At 39.5% G+C, this 20,516-nt stretch overlaps 1 protein-coding gene across 2 annotated transcripts; it reads right to left on the reverse strand.

Moving 5' to 3' along the window:
- Positions 1–34: 34 nt before the first annotated feature.
- Positions 35–16,619, reverse strand: LOC146453477 (uncharacterized). 2 transcript variants are annotated; one of them, XM_085096642.1, is made up of 2 exons: positions 16,464–16,619; positions 35–532 (listed from the first exon to the last, which is right to left on the reverse strand). In XM_085096642.1, the coding sequence occupies exons 1-2, from the start codon at positions 16,507–16,509 to the stop codon at positions 195–197; spliced, it is 384 nt and encodes a 127-aa protein (XP_084952768.1). In that variant the 5' UTR covers positions 16,510–16,619; the 3' UTR covers positions 35–194. The 2 variants fall into 2 exon arrangements, with proteins under 2 accessions (XP_084952768.1, XP_084952769.1); XM_085096643.1 differs by lacking the exon at positions 16,464–16,619 and adding an exon at positions 3,755–3,902.
- Positions 16,620–20,516: the final 3,897 nt, after the last annotated feature.

The following is a 20,516-nucleotide window of genomic DNA, read 5'->3' on the forward strand; positions in this document are numbered from 1 at the left end:
TTTGTTTGTTTATCCACAACAGAACAAATTTAACTCATCTTTCAGTGTTTTAATGCAGCTTACATACAAACTTTAGAAACATTTTCTGGACACAATCTATTTCTTTCTTTCTAAAACGTTTCAGGAAAGGCTTGGCTCCTAAGGAAAATCTAGGTTCTAACTGCTGCACACAATGGAGGATTCAACCTCTTCAGTTAACGGAACAGGGCCAAAACAACGCATGCCATCATCAGGAAGACGCTGACCACGGGTGTTGCGCCAGTGTTGCAGAGATCTCCTTCACAGCAATCTAGTTGGCAAGTGGATCCCTCTACATTCTTGCAGCTTTTATACACATCATTGCCAACTTCACAAAAAGCTTTAGTGCTGCAGTATTTGGAGAAACTTTTGGTCTCAAAGCTGGCAACTTTAAAAACCAAGGACGCCTTAACGCAACGGTCCATACTTGCGGGGCAATCCTCATCCTTCGCGTTCGCGTCGCATTTATCCATACTTTCTTGACTCGAACAAACCTTGCACTTGAGACCAAAAGCTGAAAGAAATATAGCATGTTTAATATACCATTCCCATCCTCTAAAGCACACAAAAAAAATATTCCCTTCCTGCCTGGTGCCGCATATTAAGTTGAGTCTACAAATCGGCTTAGCTTGATGGCTCTTCAAACATTTCACGATTTTTCTGAACCGTGGGGATGTGTTGGTTTAGTTTAGTAGCATATTCCTATTGGCGCACGTGAAATATTGGTATCTGTCATGTAAAGTAAATGAGAAATCAATGTACGACCATTTTCTATGCCCTTAACTCCCAGTTTATCCCATTCCAGGTAACTGTCTTGCGGTTTGCCATTTTTTATAAACTCAAAAGTTCAATGTTCAAGTGGTCGCGTAGCTGGCTCTTTTTGGGTCCACAGCCTAGGTTTCATCTCAATTAAATCGCTTTCTTGTTGGTGACGATCTTGTTATTATTAAAATAAACTTTAAAAATTTTAAGTGATAGTGATGTGAGAGCTGCGAAAAGTGAAACCCTGATAAATCCACTTGAAAATAGGAAGAAATTGGGATACCGAGGATGATCAATGTGGTTTAAAACTGAGAAAAAAAAACCAAAGGGGTATACTATCATTTCACGGCTGTGTATAGCTGTTAAGAGTTGTTAAAGATTGAATTACTGTGCTGAAATGAGAGAACATTCGCATATCTGTTGGTATAACTTAGAAATTAAGCGTTGCTGACAGATTATCAGAACTGGCTCGTGAACAATAAATTTCGGGCCTGGAATTTGTCATTAAAAAATTATTTTCATGAAAAGAAAGAGACTAGTTTACCCACGGGGATGAAAAGGAAAAAACGTCAGGGGACCCTTTGTAAAAATCGGCTCTGAGACTTTTACCGGGATAGGTAAAAGCACACTTTGTAAGGAGAGTTAAGTTAGTGATTGTAGAAATAAATCCAACTTTGTGCCAGATCTTGTCAACATATAACTTGCGTATTTAAAGTCGACTAAACACGTGAATGACACCAGTGTCTTAATTAAGTGAAAACCTTCGTTTTAAATATGTTAAAAACTAAAAAGATGTAGCTGTGCGACCATTGAGTTATGGATGCACTTTTAAGGTTTGCTGTTATGAAGTGGAATTTAATTGTTTAGTAATTTTGAGAGTTGAGTTATTTTAGTTGCATGACTTAAGAACTCGTGGCCGTCATGTTGATCTTATGATTCAAGGTCTAGGTTATGCTTTGCGAATGCTTAGTAGTTTGTAAGTGTTGGCGTCTAGCTGATTGATTATTTTGGTATCTTTTAAAAGAAGGGGTTCACATTTCAGCGCAAGTGCATGAATCTCAATGCTTTTTTATCTTTCTTATCAAGTTTATGGCCTTAAAAATCCCACTCACATGTACTTCAGTAATCACATTCTATAATTAGTCCAAGTAAAATGACTGTTGACAAAAATTCACAGAAAATGCTAGCGGATTGTACTCATATTGTCGATATTGAATTTAGTGTTGACCCGTAGGATTTATTCCACGGTTGATGTCTTTACAGTTATTTGCATGCTAAATAACACAATTATATGAAAAAAGTACCACTCGAGTAACCTATTCCCTTTCGAATGGTCCATAAACAACGAATTAAATTAAACAGGCTTGGGTCATAACAAGGGAACGCGAGAAAGTATATTGATTCACGAACATGCGCAGAACCGTGAACCCCTCCCTTTAACAATAGCAGGCTTTCCAAATAATTACATGCAAATTCGCTTTCAACTTAGCCTATTCACAAACCGCCTTTTTATCATTAATTATGAAACCTTGATAATGGCGCAAGATGCACCGAAACGTCGGTTTCTATCACTGATATTTCTTTTTTCAAAATTGTCTTCAATGTGGAATTTTGCATGGGGCATTCTTCTCAGCAAACCGCACGAGGCAAAACACTTCTAATGTTGTCTTCAATATTCCCAGACCCTCTTTTGACATTTCTTTTTCTTTCTTTTTTTTTTTTTTTCTTTTTTTTTTAAGGGCATATTTGAGTTTGGATTCTTATACTGAAAATTTGAATTGCAGAAAATTTTAGGAAACAGAATATTATTACCCGAAATCTAGCATTTTTAGATATTACTGCTTTCAGATTATTTTCCCGCCACGATTCGGTGGGTGATCCTCACAAAGGCCTCATTCCCCTCAATAAGTTACTGATTTTGTAGAATTTATACTTTCTTTAACGCTTCTGTCCGAAATCATGCCTTCTCGGTAAGGCCTGGGTAAATATCAGACTTCTAAACCTCATAGTGCCATTGTTCAGACTCGAGAAATCATAAAGCTGCAAGGTTTCTTCATAACAAACGTCAAGTTCCTACCAACGGAAAACGAAGACGCAAAAAATGTTCTTACGAATACAGGAGAACAAACAATTCAAGCGAACAATTCCGCGTCAGCCGTACCTTCACCAACACTGCAATAAGTGAAGCAAGAGGCACAGGTTACTTAACTTAATCGAACGGCTTGGCTATCATCATGTCACGTTCTTTATACTCTGGAGATATTTATCTCGGCTTGAAACTCTTGTTAACCGTGACCAGGGTATAATGCAAGCTTGGGCAACCAAGAAAAATCGAAATAACAATGATGGATTATTTATTCAGTGTTAGCTAAACAATCTTTAACTGAAAACGAAAAGGCATACAGTGAATTCTAGAGAATAAGGCAGCTTTAAACTCAAATGTTATCTCTCTCTTACCCTTGAATCTTACTTCTTTTTGCAAAGTAAAACACAACTTTAAACTACATTCCTTCGATTTCGATACGATCTTTAAACATGACCAAAGAACATTATCTAATACGCTTGTATCACGCATTTTCTCATTTAAATGCACCAATTTTCTCGAGGCTGATCAATTCTAAATTGACTAGGCATCTCAAACAATCATCAGGAGACAGTATATAAGGAGAAGAATAACAGATTTATGTTGCGAGAATATACAGCTCGAGCTCGTGCGCCCCACCCTCTTCTTAAGTAACATCAGACAAACATGAGCGCGCTACAATGCCATTTTAAATTTCCCACACGCAAGGTTCAAGTTATTGTTATAAAGCGTCATAGAATTCTCAAAACTAATGGGTCCAGGACATCAAACGCCCTCATATCCAAAGATAAGGAATCACGTAAAACTTTCTGCGTCACTCGAGAGTTCACTTAACGCGTGGACCTCGCGTCGACCATTTACAGTGTAATTTTAGCGTTAAGAAGGACTTACCGACAGAGATGCAAAGAAGAAAGGCGAAAACAAACAGAGTCTTCATTTTGGTGGATCTTCAAGCGTGCAAGGGGCAGTTATTCAACAGATAGCTAGCTCCTTTGATCTAGGATGCTAAGGCGAGGTTCAGTGGAAGCATTCAGCTAAAATACAGATATTAGGGTGCGCCGCTTGTCAATCTACTCATACAAACCAATGGAAAAGAAGGATTTTATTATTGTCAATAATACAAATTATATGATTAGGGCATACGCTTTGTATAACCAATAGTTGTACGTCACACTAATTTAGACTGTCAAGGTAAACATTTATGATCTAGAAACAGGTGCCTACATTGACGTTTCATGCATAAGTTATATTCCACCGCCATCGTGCACTTAAGAATTGGTCCATGTTTATTTTGCGTATATCGAGTTATGGATGGACGTGGGAAGTTTAGAGAGCACTAGAAAAGCTTAATTAAAGGCCGATGTACACGAATGGTTTTGCTCCCGGGTTATGCCCCAAGGGCACGCTACTGGAGCAAAGCCCTTCCGTGTGTACCGTGTGTATGGATACAATTCATCCTCGGGAGCAGAATTTCCACTCCGCAAAATTTTTTAAGATATAAAACCGGTTGGATATTTGGGAGCAAGCTCCAGGGGCAAATTGAGCAAACCTGAAAATTCTCCCTCGTGTATGTTATAATACGGAGCAAGTCCCCGCAATATGCTCTCTCGTGTGTGCTGGCCGTGCAAAATAAAATGACCCTGGAGCATGCTCCAGGAGCAAAACCCCCCGCGTGTATGAGAGCAACTCTAGCTTCTTGAGAGCTCTCCAGACCCAAGTGTATCCATAACTCGATATACTCACAGCTAAAAGCATGACCAAATTCTTTTTTGAGTAAATGTTTGCCCTACTAGTATGTATAAAAGCCGTATAGACCTTGTCACGGTAAACGACGCTATCTTGGATGGGTAAGGCAAGAAACTGGAGACTAAGTTACCAATTCCCACACATTTCCTTCCAATCTCTTTGCGAGGTGCGAATTCGTCAACAAAGTGTCAGAAATCATGTTCTGACAAGTGAGTAATTCTCTTTTTTCTTGAAGTCCCTTTACTGCGGACGCCCTCGGGACCGCGAGTTAGTGTCCTCAATAACGAGAATCCGTAATGGCATTAATTTACGTCTTCAATTTATTTTTGCGGGGATTTAGTTTATTATCGGAGTTTCCGCGGTAAAAGCGAGGTGTCCGCAAGGCGAGAGTTAACTGTAGGTTGAAACCGTGTTGAGTTTGCACGGAAATATACGAATTTAACGTCCACGTGCAGAAACTTTGAAGAGAAATACATAGGAAAATTGAAAACGAAACTTGACACCTTCATACTTGGTTGAGTTGGTTGAGTTGCTTGAGTGTTTCTAAAAACGTCTAGTAGTATTTAAGGCTTGCAATTCATAGATTATTCACTCATTTCCTCCGCAACGTGTCCGATACGTAAGAATGTCAAGTTATATGCGGTATTTTGTCGAATATGAACACAATGTTTCATCCGACAAACTTGACCTTCCCGAACCAAAAACATTTCTAAGCCTAAAGGCGCAATTTTTCAGACTTTGCTGACGAATTCGTACCTCACAAATCAATTTTAAGGAAATTAATGAAAATTGTAACCTGGGCTCAAATTTCTACCTACCTAACCAAGATGTGTCGTTTCGGTCGTTTCACAATAAATGGCGCGAATATCAAGACTGATCACCAGTCAATCTGCTCTTTTCGGCTTGCAAAAATAACGCCGAAGTCTCTGGCATTTTTTCCTCAAAGGATAATCTTTTTGCTTATCAGTATGATTTTTAGGCCCTAGACCTTTCATGAAAATAATCCGGACTACAAGATATGTTAGAGTTAAGCCATTCTCAAAAAGCAAATTGCTTGACTGTGTTTTCCATACATTACTGTATACACTGTTTTTTACTAGTATCACAAATCCTTGTATCAGTTAAGGAAGGTAAACGAGAATGGCATAATGGCCAAAAAAAAACATACAACTGTTTTTTTGGTCAACAGAAGTCGAACCTATGAGCTTATGATTGTGCATATACTGCACAACGACATTATTTAATCCTACTTATCGGAAGGTGATAGGTTTCACTCCTGTAGGGGGAACTAATTGTCATTGATTTAATAACAATCCTTCTCACTAGGCGGTATTTACCAGGTTAACAATATACCGTGATCACATCTATTCTGATTGTGCGATGATACACCATTCATCGGCCTTCAAATGTTAGTGGCATGCGGGATAGTTCCCACGAGTCTCCTGTAGCTCAGTAGAAGAACATCCGAACTACTCATCGGAAGGTTATAGGCTCGCCTTCTGTTAAAAGAACTCTGATTTCTGCTTTCTGAGTATGCCAATTGAAGATACCAATAATTATATTCTTAGATCTATTTTAGGGTATGGAAAGCATACACCGGCATACAACCATTTATTAAATATGGCTGGTGTAAGAACGCTAGAAGAAAGAAGAAACTTCCAGGCCCTCGTTTTGGTATATAAATGTATTAATAAAGAAGCCCCAAAGTACATAGAAGATTTTTTTTTTTTTTTGAGATTAAAATCTGTAATTATAATTTAAGAGGGTCGGGGACTCTTTTAACGCTACCCAATTTTAATCTAGAATGGCGCCATAAGTCATTCTCATTTCTAGCCGCAAAACTTTGGAATTCGTTACCTACGTATGTTAGAAATACCAAGGATATTTCTACTTTTAAATGTCTTTTGAAGAAGCAGGTTTTTAGAAAGATTTAAGTAATTTAAGGAATTTAAGTAATTTTTAAATTAGTTCTTTTCTTTTTGATGCTTTTCGTTTCACGCACATGTTTTAACGAGTTTTTATCACTCCCAGATGTAGCGTGGGTAAATAAAGTATTGTTGTTGTTGTTGTTGTTGTTGTTTTTGTTATGCCTGTGTTACTGACTGAATAACTACTTGCAGCAATAACATTGAACGCTTTGCAGTCTCTTTGATCCAGCACTGGATTTATGTTTGATAGTTACATTTGGTCGTGTGTTTTGACCTGTAACTCGGCTTTTATAACCATTTCGAGTTCGTTGAATGATCTAGTAGGTAAAATCTTCATGTTTGCACACTGTAACTGCCCTTTAGATGTCAGTTGAAATCTCTTGTGATAGAGAGTAAGGAACTCGCTAAAGGATCAGGTCGCTTAAGAACCCTCGCAAAAGATTTCATAAGGCCTTTACTAAGAGCAACCAACAGCATTGTTTTTTAAAATAAATTCAATTGTCGTTTTCCAAGATCGTTTCGGGTCTTCCAGAAAACGTTATCTGTTGAAATGTTCGGTTTCTTTAAGTGAATTTCTGAGTTGATCGCAGAAAATTTCGGTATAGAAATCCCTCTCCCTGAATTTACGAGCTGCTGTTAGCTTTTTGAAATCCTAGCTGCCCTTACTTAGGTCACTGTCCTATTTTCCAAAGCTACCTAACTTTTATGTGCTTCAAGTGCCTATCAAGTAAAAAAAATTTTGTCACGGTTTTTTAGTTTATGAATTTCTCGGTCTGAATGTGTGGGTCTTACTGAACAAAACCTTCTCAATCCGCAATTATGATCCCTGAAAGGTTCGAATTTTTAAAAGGTGTAAATTGATTTGCTCGCCACTGACAAATCGTGACCAGTTTTGCTCAATTTCGTCCAATAATCAATTTTTCATTACGCTCGTTTGGATTAGCGATTGTTTGCTTGATTTCTTCGGAAGCGGTTTGATCACATTCTCTATCAAATCAGGCCATTCTGCAACAAGATGCCCCTCTAATGGCATTACACGGAATGCTTAATGTAGCCCCAATTATTCCCCATTGTATGTTTCGCAGATATTTAAAAAATATCCTCCCTTGGCCTTTGAAATAATTGTCTGAATGGTTTTATTCAGATATATTGCGTGATACTTATCGTTGTGTTACTAGGAATCATACCAGAAATAACTATGCAATAACGTCATGACCCCGCTGAACTGGTCTGGCTTCCTCTAGCTCTAATCCTTCGCGTTGATCATTCGATCTGTTTTTTAGAGCGGATTTTCTTTGCTGTGAACTCTCCCAATTTCCGCCGTTTCAACTGTCGAGTACTACCTAGAAGTTATTATTTCGATTTACTGCTTGAAAAAGGTTGGTTTTCTCTCTGAAAACGGCAGATCTGGAGTCTTAAATTCAGACATGTGGCCGCCATTGAACGAAAACGACTTTTCCAAATGATGATTTGCTTTGACGTCACACAAGTAGAGATGAGTGGGTCCCCTCCCTCGTGATATACGCGCAGATAATGGAGTTTGATTGGGCCGCTTTTGTTCAAGACAATCAAAACAATAGATCCCTTCTGGGAGAGGGAAGAATTTAATCTAGTTTTAATGAATAAATCAAATGATGATTTGACGTCACACAGAAGTGATGAGTGGGTCCCCTCTCTCGTGATATGTGCCTGAAAAATAGATTTTGATTGGGCCGCTTCTGTTGAAGACAATCAGAACAATATATCCTTACTAGGGGAGGACAGAGTTTAATGCATAAATTAATGTGCACATTTATGACACCGATGAAGAACAAGATGCCTGCTATACTGGCATTACGCGTGATGCTGGGGCTGATTCATTTATTCCAACTGTATGTTTCGCCGATTGATAAAACTATCCTTGCTAATGGAATAGTTTGAGTCACGACGATCGCGTTACGTTGTTTCCCTTGCGTTACGCTACTCAGGGTTTCAAGGGAAATTGCGGGAATTCCATTGCGATAACGTAAGCTTCTCAATGACCTCTTTTCAGTCTCGCGTCGTGGTCTAAGACTGTCAAACAAAGCACGATTCCTTCGACAGGAATTTACCAATTTCCACCGTTTTAAATGTTGGATGCTTCTTAGAAGTTATTCTTTCGATTTGCCGCTTCAAAATGGTGAAATTTCCGTTTGAAAACGGCACACTTGAGTCCAGAACATGTTAACAATATGGGGCCAAATTTAATCTGTTTTTAATAAATAGATCAAATGATGCGTTGACGTCACACAGGTAGGGGTGAGTGGGTCCCCTCCCTCGCGATATAAGCGACAAGAATGGATTTTGATTGGCCTGCTTCTGTTGAAGACAATCAGAACAATACACCCCGAGTAGGAGAGGGGTGAGTTTAATGAATAAATTAATGTACCGATTTGTAGCTACGAGGAAGAAAAAAAAAAAGAAATCGACCCGTTTTTAGACACGGTATGCCCCCTCAGGGCATCCCGCGTAAAAAGATACCCGACCGAAACCTAGACACGTCATGCCCTGCGGGCATTCCGTGTAATTACGCGGGATGCCCTGAGGGGGCATACCGTGTCTAAAAACGGGTCGATTTCTTTTTTTACGCGGGATGCCCTGAAGGGGCATACCGTGTCTAAAAACGGGTCGATTTCTTTTTTTTTTTTTTTTTCTTCCTCGTAGTCACAAATCGGTACATTAATTTATTACGCGGGATGCCCTGAAGGGGCATACCGTGTCTAAAAACGGGTCGATTTCTTTTTTTACGCGGGATGCCCTGAGGGGGCATACCGTGTCTTAAAACGGGTCGATTTCTTTTTTTTTTTCTTCGTCGTATACACAAATCGGTACATTAATTTATTACGCGGGATGCCCTGAAGGGGCATACCGTGTCTTAAAACGGGTCGATTTCTTTTTTTTTTTCTTCGTCGTATACACAAATCGGTACATTAATTTATTCATTAAACTCTCCCCTCTCCTACTCGGGATGTATTGTTTTGATTGTCTTCAACAAAAGCAGGCCAATCAAAATCCATTCTTGTCGCTTATATTGCGAGGGAGGGGACCCACTCACCCCTACCTGTGTGACGTCAATGCATCATTTGATATATTTATTAAAGACGGATTAAGTCGCGCCATATTGTTTTAACATGTTCTGGACTCAAGTGTGCCGTTTTCAAAGGGAAATTTCACCATTTTGAAGCGGCAAATCGAAAGAATAACTTCTAAGAAGCACCCGACACGTAAAACGGTGGAAATTGGTGAGTTCTTAGTGAAGGAATCGTTCTTTGTTTGACAGTCTTAGACCACGACGCGAGACTGAAAAGAGGTCATTGAGAAGCTTACGTTATCGTAATGGAATTTGACAAATTTCCGCTGATAGTCTGAGTCGCGTAACACACGGAAAACAACGTAACGCGATCGTCGTGACTCAAACTATTCCATTAGCAAGGATAGTTTTATCAATCGGCGAAGCATACAGTTGGAATAAATGAATCAGCCCCAGCATCTCGCGTAATGCCAGTATAGCAGGCATCTTGTTCATTAAACTCTCCCCTCTCCTACTCGGGATGTATTGTTTTGATTGTCTTCAACAAAAGCAGGCCAATCAAAATCCATTCTTGTCGCTTATATCGTGAGGGAGGGGACCCACTCACCCCTACCTGTGTGACGTCAATGCATCATTTGATATATTTATTAAAGACGGATTAAGTCGCGCCATATTGTTTTAACATGTTCTGGACTCAAGTGTGCCGTTTTCAAAGGGAAATTTCACCATTTTGAAGCGGCAAATCGAAAGAATAACTTCTAAGAAGCACCCGACACGTAAAACGGTGGAAATTGGTGAGTTCTTAGTGAAGGAATCGTGCTTTGTTTGACAGTCTTAGACCACGACGCGAGACTGAAAAGAGGTCATTGAGAAGCTTACGTTATCGTAATGGAATTTGACAAATTTCCGCTGATAGTCTGAGTCGCGTAACACACGGAAAACAACGTAACGCGATCGTCGTGACTCAAACTATTCCATTAGCAAGGATAGTTTTATCAATCGGCGAAGCATACAGTTGGAATAAATGAATCAGCCCCAGCATCTCGCGTAATGCCAGTATAGCAGGCATCTTGTTCATTAAACTCTCCCCTCTCCTACTCGGGATGTATTGTTCTGATTGTCTTCAACAACAGCAGGCCAATCAAAATCCATTCTTGTCGCTTATATCGCTAGGGAGGGGACCCACTCACCCTTACCTGTGTGACGTCAACGCATCATTTGATTTCTTCATTAAAACTACATTAAATTGTGGTGCCATATTGTTAACATGTTCTGGACTCGAGTGTGCCGTTTTCAATCGGAAATTTCACCATTTTGAAGCGGTAAATCGAAAGAATAACTTCTAAGAAGCACTCGACATCTAAAACGGTGGAAATTGGAGAGTTCCTGGCAAAGGAATCGTGCTTTCTTTGACAGTCTTAGTCCACGATTGCAGACAGAGAAGAGGTCATTGAGAAGCTTACCTTATCGCAATGGAATTCCCGCAATTTCCCTTGAAACCCTGAGTAACGTAATACAAGGGAAACAACGTAACGCGATCGTTGTGACTCAAACTATTCCATTAGCAAGGATAGTTTGATCAATCGGCGAAGCTTACAGTTGGAATAAATGAATCAGTCCGGGCATCACGCGTAATGCCAGTATAGCAGGCATCTTGTTTTTTCTTCGTCGTAGTCACAAATCGGTACATTAATTTATTCATTAAACTCTCCCCTCTTCTACTCGGGATGTATTGTTCTCATTGTCTTCAACAAAAGCAGGCCAATCAAAATCCATATCTGTCGCGTATATCGCGAGAGAAGGGACCCACTCAACCCTACTCGTGTGACGTCAAAGCATCATTTGATTTATGCATTAATCTTGGATTAAATTGGTGGCGCCATATTGTCAACATGTTGTGGACTCAAGTGTGCCGTTTTCAAACGAAAAATAAACAATTTTGAAACGGTAAATCGAAAGCATAACTTCTACGAAGCACTCGACCTTTAAAACGGTAGAAATTGGAAAATTCCTGGCGAAGGAATCGTGCTTTGTTTGACAGTTCTAGAACACGATGGGACTTGAGAAGAGGTCATTGATACGCTTACGTTATCGTAATGGAATTTCCGAAATTTCCGGTAGCGTACCACAGGGGGAACAACATAAACGCGATCATCGTGACTCAAACTCAGGTGACTCAGGATAGTTTTATCAATCTGCGAAGCAATCATTTTGAAGCGGTAAATCGAAAGAATAACTTCTACGAAGCACTCGACATTTAAAACGGTGGAAATTGGATAGTTCCTGGCGAAGGAATCGTGCTTTGTTTGACAGTTTTAGAACCACGATGGGAGACTGACACCCCCTCCCCCAGGAAATAATGGGGTATTTTGCCACACTGTCCATTCCGGTGGTCGAGCATTAGACTTTTACCCAATTACCCCGGGGAATTTGATCATTTCTTTGTTTTTCACCTTACAGAACCTCCCCCCCCCCCCCCCCCTTTAATGACTTATTCATTTGCAAATACAGTAAGCTTCTTATTGAATACGTCTATGTACAACAAAAATGGAACGCTACAGCAGCAGAATGGCCATTTTTGCAATATTACGGTGTGTTGGAATGTTTCGTGAGGTATATTGTTTTGCAAGTCAACAATCTGTCATGTCACTCATCGTCGCTCGCGTGATTATCAACATTTCCATTGTCTAAAAAAAAAATAAACGCATAAGATATTGCTCGTGTCCCGACTGTATTAAGTTCTCTTTTTCAAACATCTGATTTAAACATCCTTGAGGCTTGAGTAACATTTTCACAACAAGTAGCGGTAGGAAAAATGTGCGGGTCATTGCGCATTTTTGACCTTATGATTATTTTTGTGAAAATAGGCGCATACGTCAGAGAATAAACATCCTTAAGGCCTTAGGGGAACAAATTACTTTCATTTTCGATTGTCGCCTGACGTCTCACAAACAGATAACCTTTAGACTAACTAATTCCTTTGTTTTCTGCGGTCATTTATTCCTCAAGAAAGCTACCAACAGTAAGTATATGACGTTCGCCTCTAGTTTCGTTAGCTGTGATTTCATACAATAACAAAAGATGAAAATCTCGTCAAACAGACCGGTAGGAGGGGTATCTGAAGAAAACGTCGGTGGGTGAAACAACATAACGCTATTTTTGTGATTCATACTATCGCATGCACACATGGAAAACGCTGATAGGATTTTATGAATTGGGAATGGATGATATTCGTTATTTTTAGCCTGAGCGATGCTTTTTTCTTTCAGCTCAGATTGCTTCACGAGAATTTCCGGTATCTCTGAAATTGCTGTGATCTTACAATTACGATATCATTAGCAACTTTTGAAATTGATTGAAAAAGTCATAATTTTACTCAAGAAACAATCCCTTAACAAGCTTAGTCAATATGAAATCCCATCTAATCTTTGCAAGCTTATGTGCACTCTGGAGGGATGATGTACGGTGTTTGGAGCGAAAAATCAATTATGTTATTGCCATGCTATGAAAACTATCTCGGTGTAAGGTTACGTTATGATGGTGCAAACAATCTGGGTACAATGTTACTTTGTAATGGTGCAATCAATCTGGGTACAAGGTTACGTTGAACTGGCGCAATCTACGTTGATAAATACGGCGAATAGCAAGTTAAGCGTTTAGTTAGATGGTAACAATTGCAGTTAGCGATTGGCGTTGAGTTCGAAACGTGTTCATTAGTCGTATTTAGAGATCCTTTTCGAGGAGGAAATCAATTACTGCTTGAGGTAACTGCTTTAACGTAGACTCTGTTTGGTTGATATAGCTTGTAATAGCGGTATTCTGTACGAAATGACAAATGGGCGAAAAGTGTACAGCAGATCTCGGTTTATTCAGACTTAACGTTCACTCGTGTGATTCACGGCAAGGTTGGGGTTTGTAATTTATCTCAACTGACATTAATTGAAACAGCGTCGATTTTTTTAGACACTTTTGAGTTAAGACTGCGTTTAAGACTTCACAACTGATTGTTTGGCTGACAAAGTTTCAACACCCTTCATTGTTTTGAACCATTTTATTCTCTGCGGTTTAAATTTGCTAGTGAAGCAATTTCCATTATTTAAAGTCTTCGTATAATCAATTTGTAACTGGCGTTGGGTTCGAAAAGTATTCAGTAGTCGTATTGAGAAAGAAACTTTTCAAGAAGAACGTCAATTGCTGAAGCTGTTTCGTTTGATGTATTAAATAATTACAAGCTTGTGGATAAATACTAGCTTGTAATAAATTAATAACGATGTTTCAGTCTACGAAATCACAAATATGCGAAAAATCATATTCCTATAGGTTAATTTAGGGTTAACGTTTACGTCTGTGATTCGCAACAACTGAGGTTGTTGTTTGTAATTTATCTTAAAAGGCGACGATTAAGGAAGCTGTTATTCTTATACTTTTGTGTTAAGACTGCATTTGGTAGCATACCAAAGACTCAATTGTTCTTTCGGATGAAAGGAAGCTTCAAAAACGTTTATTATTTTTATTTTCGCGCTATACCCGACTTAGACCCTGTTCACCGGAGCATTTGATTATCTCTTTGACCTTACAGCACTTTTCCCTCCTTTAATTACTTATTCATTGGCAAATACAGCAAGTTTCTTATTGAATACGTCTATGTACAACAAAAATGGGACGCTACAGCAGCAGAATGGCCATCTTTGCAATACTACGGTGTGTTAGCTTGTGTTGGAATGTTTCCTGAGGTATTTTGTTTTGCAAGTCAACAATCTGTCATGTCACTCATCGTCGTTCGCGTGATTATCAACATTGCCATTTTCTAAAAAAAAATAAACAAGCTAACGTCATCACTCCCCGGGTCATCACGCAACGCGTTATTCAAGCTTTAAGGGCCTTGTTTATTCATTAAACTCTCCCCTCTCCTACTCGGGATGTATTGTTCTGATTGTCTTCAACAACAGCAGGCCAATCAAAATCCATTCTTGTCGCTTATATCGCGAGGGAGGGGATCCACTCACCCCTACCTGTGTGACGTCAATGCATCATTTGATATATTTATTAAAGACGGATTAAGTCGCGCCATATTGTTTTAACATGTTCTGGACTCAAGTGTGCCGTTTTCAAAGGGAAATTTCACCATTTTGAAGCGGTAAATCGAAAGAATAACTTCTAAGAAGCACCCGACACGTAAAACGGTGGAAATTGGTGAGTTCTTAGTGAAGGAATCGTGCTTTGTTTGACAGTCTTAGGCCACGACGCGAGACAGAAAAGAGGTCATTGAGAAGCTTACGTTATCGTAATGGAATTTGACAAATTTCCGCTGATAGTCTGAGTCGCGTAACACACGGAAAACAACGTAACGCGATCGTCGTGACTCAAACTATTCCATTAGCAAGGATAGTTTTATCAATCGGCGAAGCATACAGTTGGAATAAATGAATCAGCCCCAGCATCACGCGTAATGCCAGTATAGCAGGCATCTTGTTACCATACAAATTAAAAATTTTGAAAATGGGGCCTCTGACCTTTCTCACTGGGATCTTTAAGTCCTTTAATCAGTCTAGTCTACTAGGTGATGATTATTACATTGAACTTATCAGTCCTAGTTACTGAGACTGGTTGAAAGAATTACACTCTGTTTTTTTTATAAGAACGTATAATTTTGGAGCTGAGGCTGAACGTTCTTATATTTTTTTTGTGATTTGAGGCTGAAAACGTTCTTAAGATGTTCTTAAATTACATGGTATACACTACATGTATTTCAGTAAATCAAAGCGGACGTGACCAAGAAACCTATCAATTGAAAGTGATTATGACAAACCGAGATGTGTGTCACCATTGTTAATGTTATACAAAACATGCCCTTAAGTATTTTGGTTAATTTACGTTTGTTACCTTGATTTATATACAGATTAGCAAAATATAAAAAACGTTCTTAATCGACTCTCAGCCTGAGGAATGTTCTTAATACGTTCTTAAAATTTTAGTTAATCTCAGCATCGACGTTCTTATAAAAAAGGTTCTTATAAAAAACAGAGTGTATCAGCTCCGGCGGAAGCATTCAAGTTGGCTGAGTTCAGTTGCACAGCGACAGTGGAATGCTTGGTCAATTTGCACAAGACCACGACCGACAGAAGAATGCAAGAACTGAATTTATGTAATAAAAATAAAATTACACGTTGGTTTCTAGGTATAAATGTTATTTCTCGTGTTAAAAGCAGTTTTTTCGCATTTTTAATGACATATTTCCCCTTTAGAAAACGAAAGGAATAACTTTTCCAGCTAGTGACAAAAAAAATTGGAGCTAACATTCAGTTGTCGACGAAAACTTTAGATTTCTTCACACAACTATAGAATCCAGATTTCAGAGGCATTTCGGTGGATATCTGTTGTTTAAAAAGCCCTCGGAACAGATATCCACCGAAATGAACCGACGGGTTACCGTTGATGTTCGAACATGAAAGCGTTTGATATTATAACAATCGATTGTGATTCATGTAGTAAGACTCCAGGCACTCACATCACAAAAAGCATCTCGGATTTAACTGACCAAGTGAATAGAAAGGGTAATATCCATCGAGTAACAAGATGTAACAAGGACACATTTCTGTCGCGAGAAGCACCAGCCAAACTTTATGCGCCTCACCCTCGCAACAAGGAGAGAGAAAAACACTAACGCACAGAAATGGTAAAAATACTACAGATTTCAAAACAAACCAAGTGCGTTTAGACTCAAAACGCCACTCTTTCTATCCTCTGGCCAGAGCGCTGGTTGCTTCGTTAGTAATGGTCACTCGTAAACAACCGCATTTTAACCGCTTGTTCGCGAGGACACCGGCTAAAATAACAGATTGCAACTCACTGTTTTTCTATGTTAAAAGAAACTTACCGATAGAGATGCAAAGAAGAAGAGCTAGAACGAATAGTGTCTTCATTTTGAAGGAGCTTTAAGCTTCAAGAAGGCGTTGGGACTTATCACCGTTCGAACTAAATGCTGCACGGAAGCGACGCCGACTTGCCAAGGACTATTAAAATATAGATGCTAGGGTGCGCCACTTGTCAATCTATTCACAGCTACCAATGAAACACAGCATTCTGCTGTCGATCATACATGATGAGATGGTTTGGTTCAAGGTCACACACTCTAAACAATGCCAGGACTGTTTCAGGGTACAGCCCATTCCTAACCTGCGCCGCACCCTACTCAGACAATGAATGATTTTCCAGTAATCAGATACTTATGTTATGCGCACAGGATTCTGGGATCGCCAGGGGGCAAACATTGCAAGTCGCCAGAAAGAAATGTATGGCATAAAGTTGTTTCTTCGTCAAAAACAGTGATTTTGGGCAAGAAATAACGCATTTTCGCCGTGATTTTGTGAGAAGCGGAGGTGACTAATGTTGGCGCGTGGAAATTGTAAGATCTTGTGTTATAACTGGGATGAAATCTATCGATAAATGCGAAATGTTGATTGTGCAATCTACTGAATCTACACCAAGTAATGGTGACCAATAGTCTCGAAATAATACAAACGTAGGTATTAATTTGAGGGGATTGACTCAATAAAGCCTTTTCAGTTGTAATTGTATGTGTGCCGATAAAACAACCTATGCCAGGTGGTGATCACTGTGCTATATGAGGTGTATAAATATAGGGTTGACAAGCCTTCGCGCTCACGTGCGTGTTTTAGTTTTGCCCTCACGGGTATATCTTTTTGAGAACACCCTCTTATTTATGAAATGAGCGGTGTCCCACGTAAATTTTCTTTAAGAGCTTGGTTTTCTTCTTATTAAATGCCATTTATGGTTTGTAGGATTTGCGTGATGGTCACTGTCGCATGTTTTGTATTTTGATCTCAAAGGTCATTTCTGGGTCATGCGTATCGTTTATCAGAACTCTTGCTGTTTCTGTTTAGCGACTGCCGTTCTTATGTCCTTTGTGGCATTTGGTTCAGGTTTGGTATGGCCCATTTCAGTGCATCCGGTGACAGTATAGCCTCTGTTTTTATCACTGTAAGGATAGGATTTGAACGGTGTACATGTATCTTACAGCTTTTGTGTTGCTGAGCCCGGCTATTTGCTTTTGCGGTTGTCGCAAGATGTTGTGTTTCTTATCACGGCTATCTGTCTTTTGATCCTTTCTTGATCATTGTAGCTTAATTGTTTGAAAGCTATGCAATGCGTTAAATTGAGGGCTTAAGTCCTCTTTAGTCCGTTTGTGTTTTTGTTAATATCGCTTCGCCGATCCGCTCTGCAACTGTGAGGTTTGTGTAGTGGGAGCTTTAGTTAGTATTTTCCTCCTGTGTTTTGATTACGCCACGGAATGATTAGACAATTATCCTGAGTTAGCATTCTCGTTGCGTTGATTTCCCCGTGTTAACTATCACTGGTTTCAACCCTCCACAGCGCAATAACTCGGTAATTTCCATCCCCTAGCACAATAATTTCTCTCCTTTGTTTGGGTAAAATTTCAGCAGCCATGAAGTTATAACACACGTACGTAACTAAAAAGAAAACAATCTCGACACACATAATTACAACTGAAAAGCTTTATTGAGTCAACCCCCTCATATTTACACCTAGGCTGCCTAAGTTTGTACTTTTTCAATACAATAACTTGATGTAGATTCAGTAGATTTCACAATCAACCTTACGCAAGAGTGTTTATTGATAGATTTTATCGCATCAACCACACAAAAACTTACAATTTCCACGCACAAACATTAGTCACCTCCGCTTCGCACAAAATCACGGCGAATCACGGGTTACTCTTTGTCCAAAACCACTGCTTTTGACAAAGAAACAACTTTACGCCATACATTTCTTTCTAGCGACCAGCAATGTTTGCCCCCTGGCGATCCCAAAATCCTTTGCGCATACATGGGTCTCTGATTACTGGAAAATCATTCATTAACAAAATCACTGCAAAAAAGCATTGACAAGGAAACGAAAGAGGTCAGGAAACACGTGATAAATAATGAGCACCTAAAAATTCCATTTTCAAAAGGTAGAGTTAACGGGAAAATGTTTCATATAATCTTTGTATCTCTATCAAGGGAACTTCCATTGAGGGCAAAATTAAACTCCTCTCGATGTATATCTGAGCGAATAAATAGAGGGCAGAATAAAACTAAAAACTTGCTGTGATGTACCAGAACGGTTAATGATTATCGGACACAAACAGTCCTTGCAATGTTTGCTGAACTACAAGACGGTGTTCTATGATCTATTGTAAATTCATCTGTGTTTGCTTTTTGATTTTTTGATTTGCATATAGTGCTGAACTCAACTCGTTGAATGAATTTCGTTTCAGTGGAAAGCATAAAGCAAGGAACGACAGACAAAATAAGCAACCTCTTTAGTGGAAGCATTTCTTGACCTCTTCATATGTTTGCCCTTAAAACCATGACATTTAGGGATATTTATTTATTTAAGGCGGTGAAATGAGAGGTGGCTCTTTAATTGTTGTAGAAATGGCTGGTTCTGTATCACCTGCCATTAAAACATATCGTTGGGGTTTAATATTGGATCACCAAGGGCAAGATTTGGTTAGGTATGTCAATGTTTTATTCTATGCCGATGATGACCTTTAGCGCCTTTAGCAACAAATAGTGATTTCACTTCAAATGTTGTTTTTCAGTGCAGAGTTTGTTCGTAGGAGTCTTAGCGCTTCACCCCTCACGAATATTTTCTTTTGACACCCGGTGGGTGACTAGAAGAGAAATACGTGTATTGAAAGGTTTCAGACGGCTTGAAATGTGTTTTCATAACCAGGAAGTACTGATCTTGGAATCCTTTACCTTTGTAATTATATTAATTATGAACTAGAATAAACTCCTCGTAAGTCTCAAGGTGCCGTTGTTTGTGTATTGAGGAACGAGCCAAATCCTCCCTTGAAAGTTAGCACAGTTGTCCACCGGTAGCTTTTTGTCGTTTGGGGTTCGTTACACTACCTTAACCGGCCTCACCGAGTCACTTACTTACGCCTCCGTAGAGTCTTCTTCATAAAAAAAAATGTTACGAAAAGTCGGAAATGGGAAAAAAATGGAAATGGCGAAAAAGGGGCGCGGGGAACGACGGGAAGTTCACTCTTTCCAGGCCTTTATTTGTCTTCGTTCAAGCGCGAAAGAGCCCTCCGCTGAGAAGAGAGCACAGTCTTTATATCAATTCAAGGATAGAGATGTAAATAGCCAAAAGCTAGAAATTGCAAGCTTCACAAGGTGTGGATTCTCGTGCGTGAGCCCTGTAAGAGACCTAACCTTTCGTTCAAAGATGCTTTTATACGACGGACAAACGCAAAAAAGGAGACTCGGTTTGCCCAACTCTATCATCGGCGGCAAGAGAGGATGAAGGGTTTATTTTCCTCTCTTGTCGGCGATCAACGAAATCCGATAGTAATCATTTTTTTACTCGAGACTATTGTTTGTGTGGGGCCCAACGAAAAGTTTAGCCATGAATGGTGAATTCGTGCTGATTTCCTATGTTTGATTCATCACTCCGAGAAACGTTGTCTGCAATACACCTAGATGTTGCGTTAATCTACAAGGACGCATGCAAGCCTGTGCGTTATGCACTGTTTTCGCCATCAATGTCGATTTTATGCAATGCAAAATCAAACAAACAGAAAAGTAAAACTGAGGGAAATAGTATAAGCACTTTAGACTGTTGGGTGCTGGGGAGGGAGGGGGGGGGCGGGTACCCGAGGAAGCTCCTTAGTTTATCCCCACCCCCATTTCTTTGGTAAAATTGTTACGCGGGATGCCCTGAGGGGGCATACCGTGTCTTAAAACGGGTCGATTTCTTTTTTTTTTTCTTCGTCGTATACACAAATCGGTACATTAATTTATTACGCGGGATGCCCTGAGGGGGCATACCGTGTCTAAAAACGGGACGATTTCTTTTTCTTCGTCGTAGCTTCAAATCGGTACATTAATTTATTCAT

This window comes from Pavona decussata, unplaced genomic scaffold (assembly GCF_977016875.1).
Source record: "Pavona decussata unplaced genomic scaffold, jaPavDecu1.1 SCAFFOLD_330, whole genome shotgun sequence".
Classification (NCBI taxonomy): domain Eukaryota; kingdom Metazoa; phylum Cnidaria; class Anthozoa; order Scleractinia; family Agariciidae; genus Pavona; species Pavona decussata.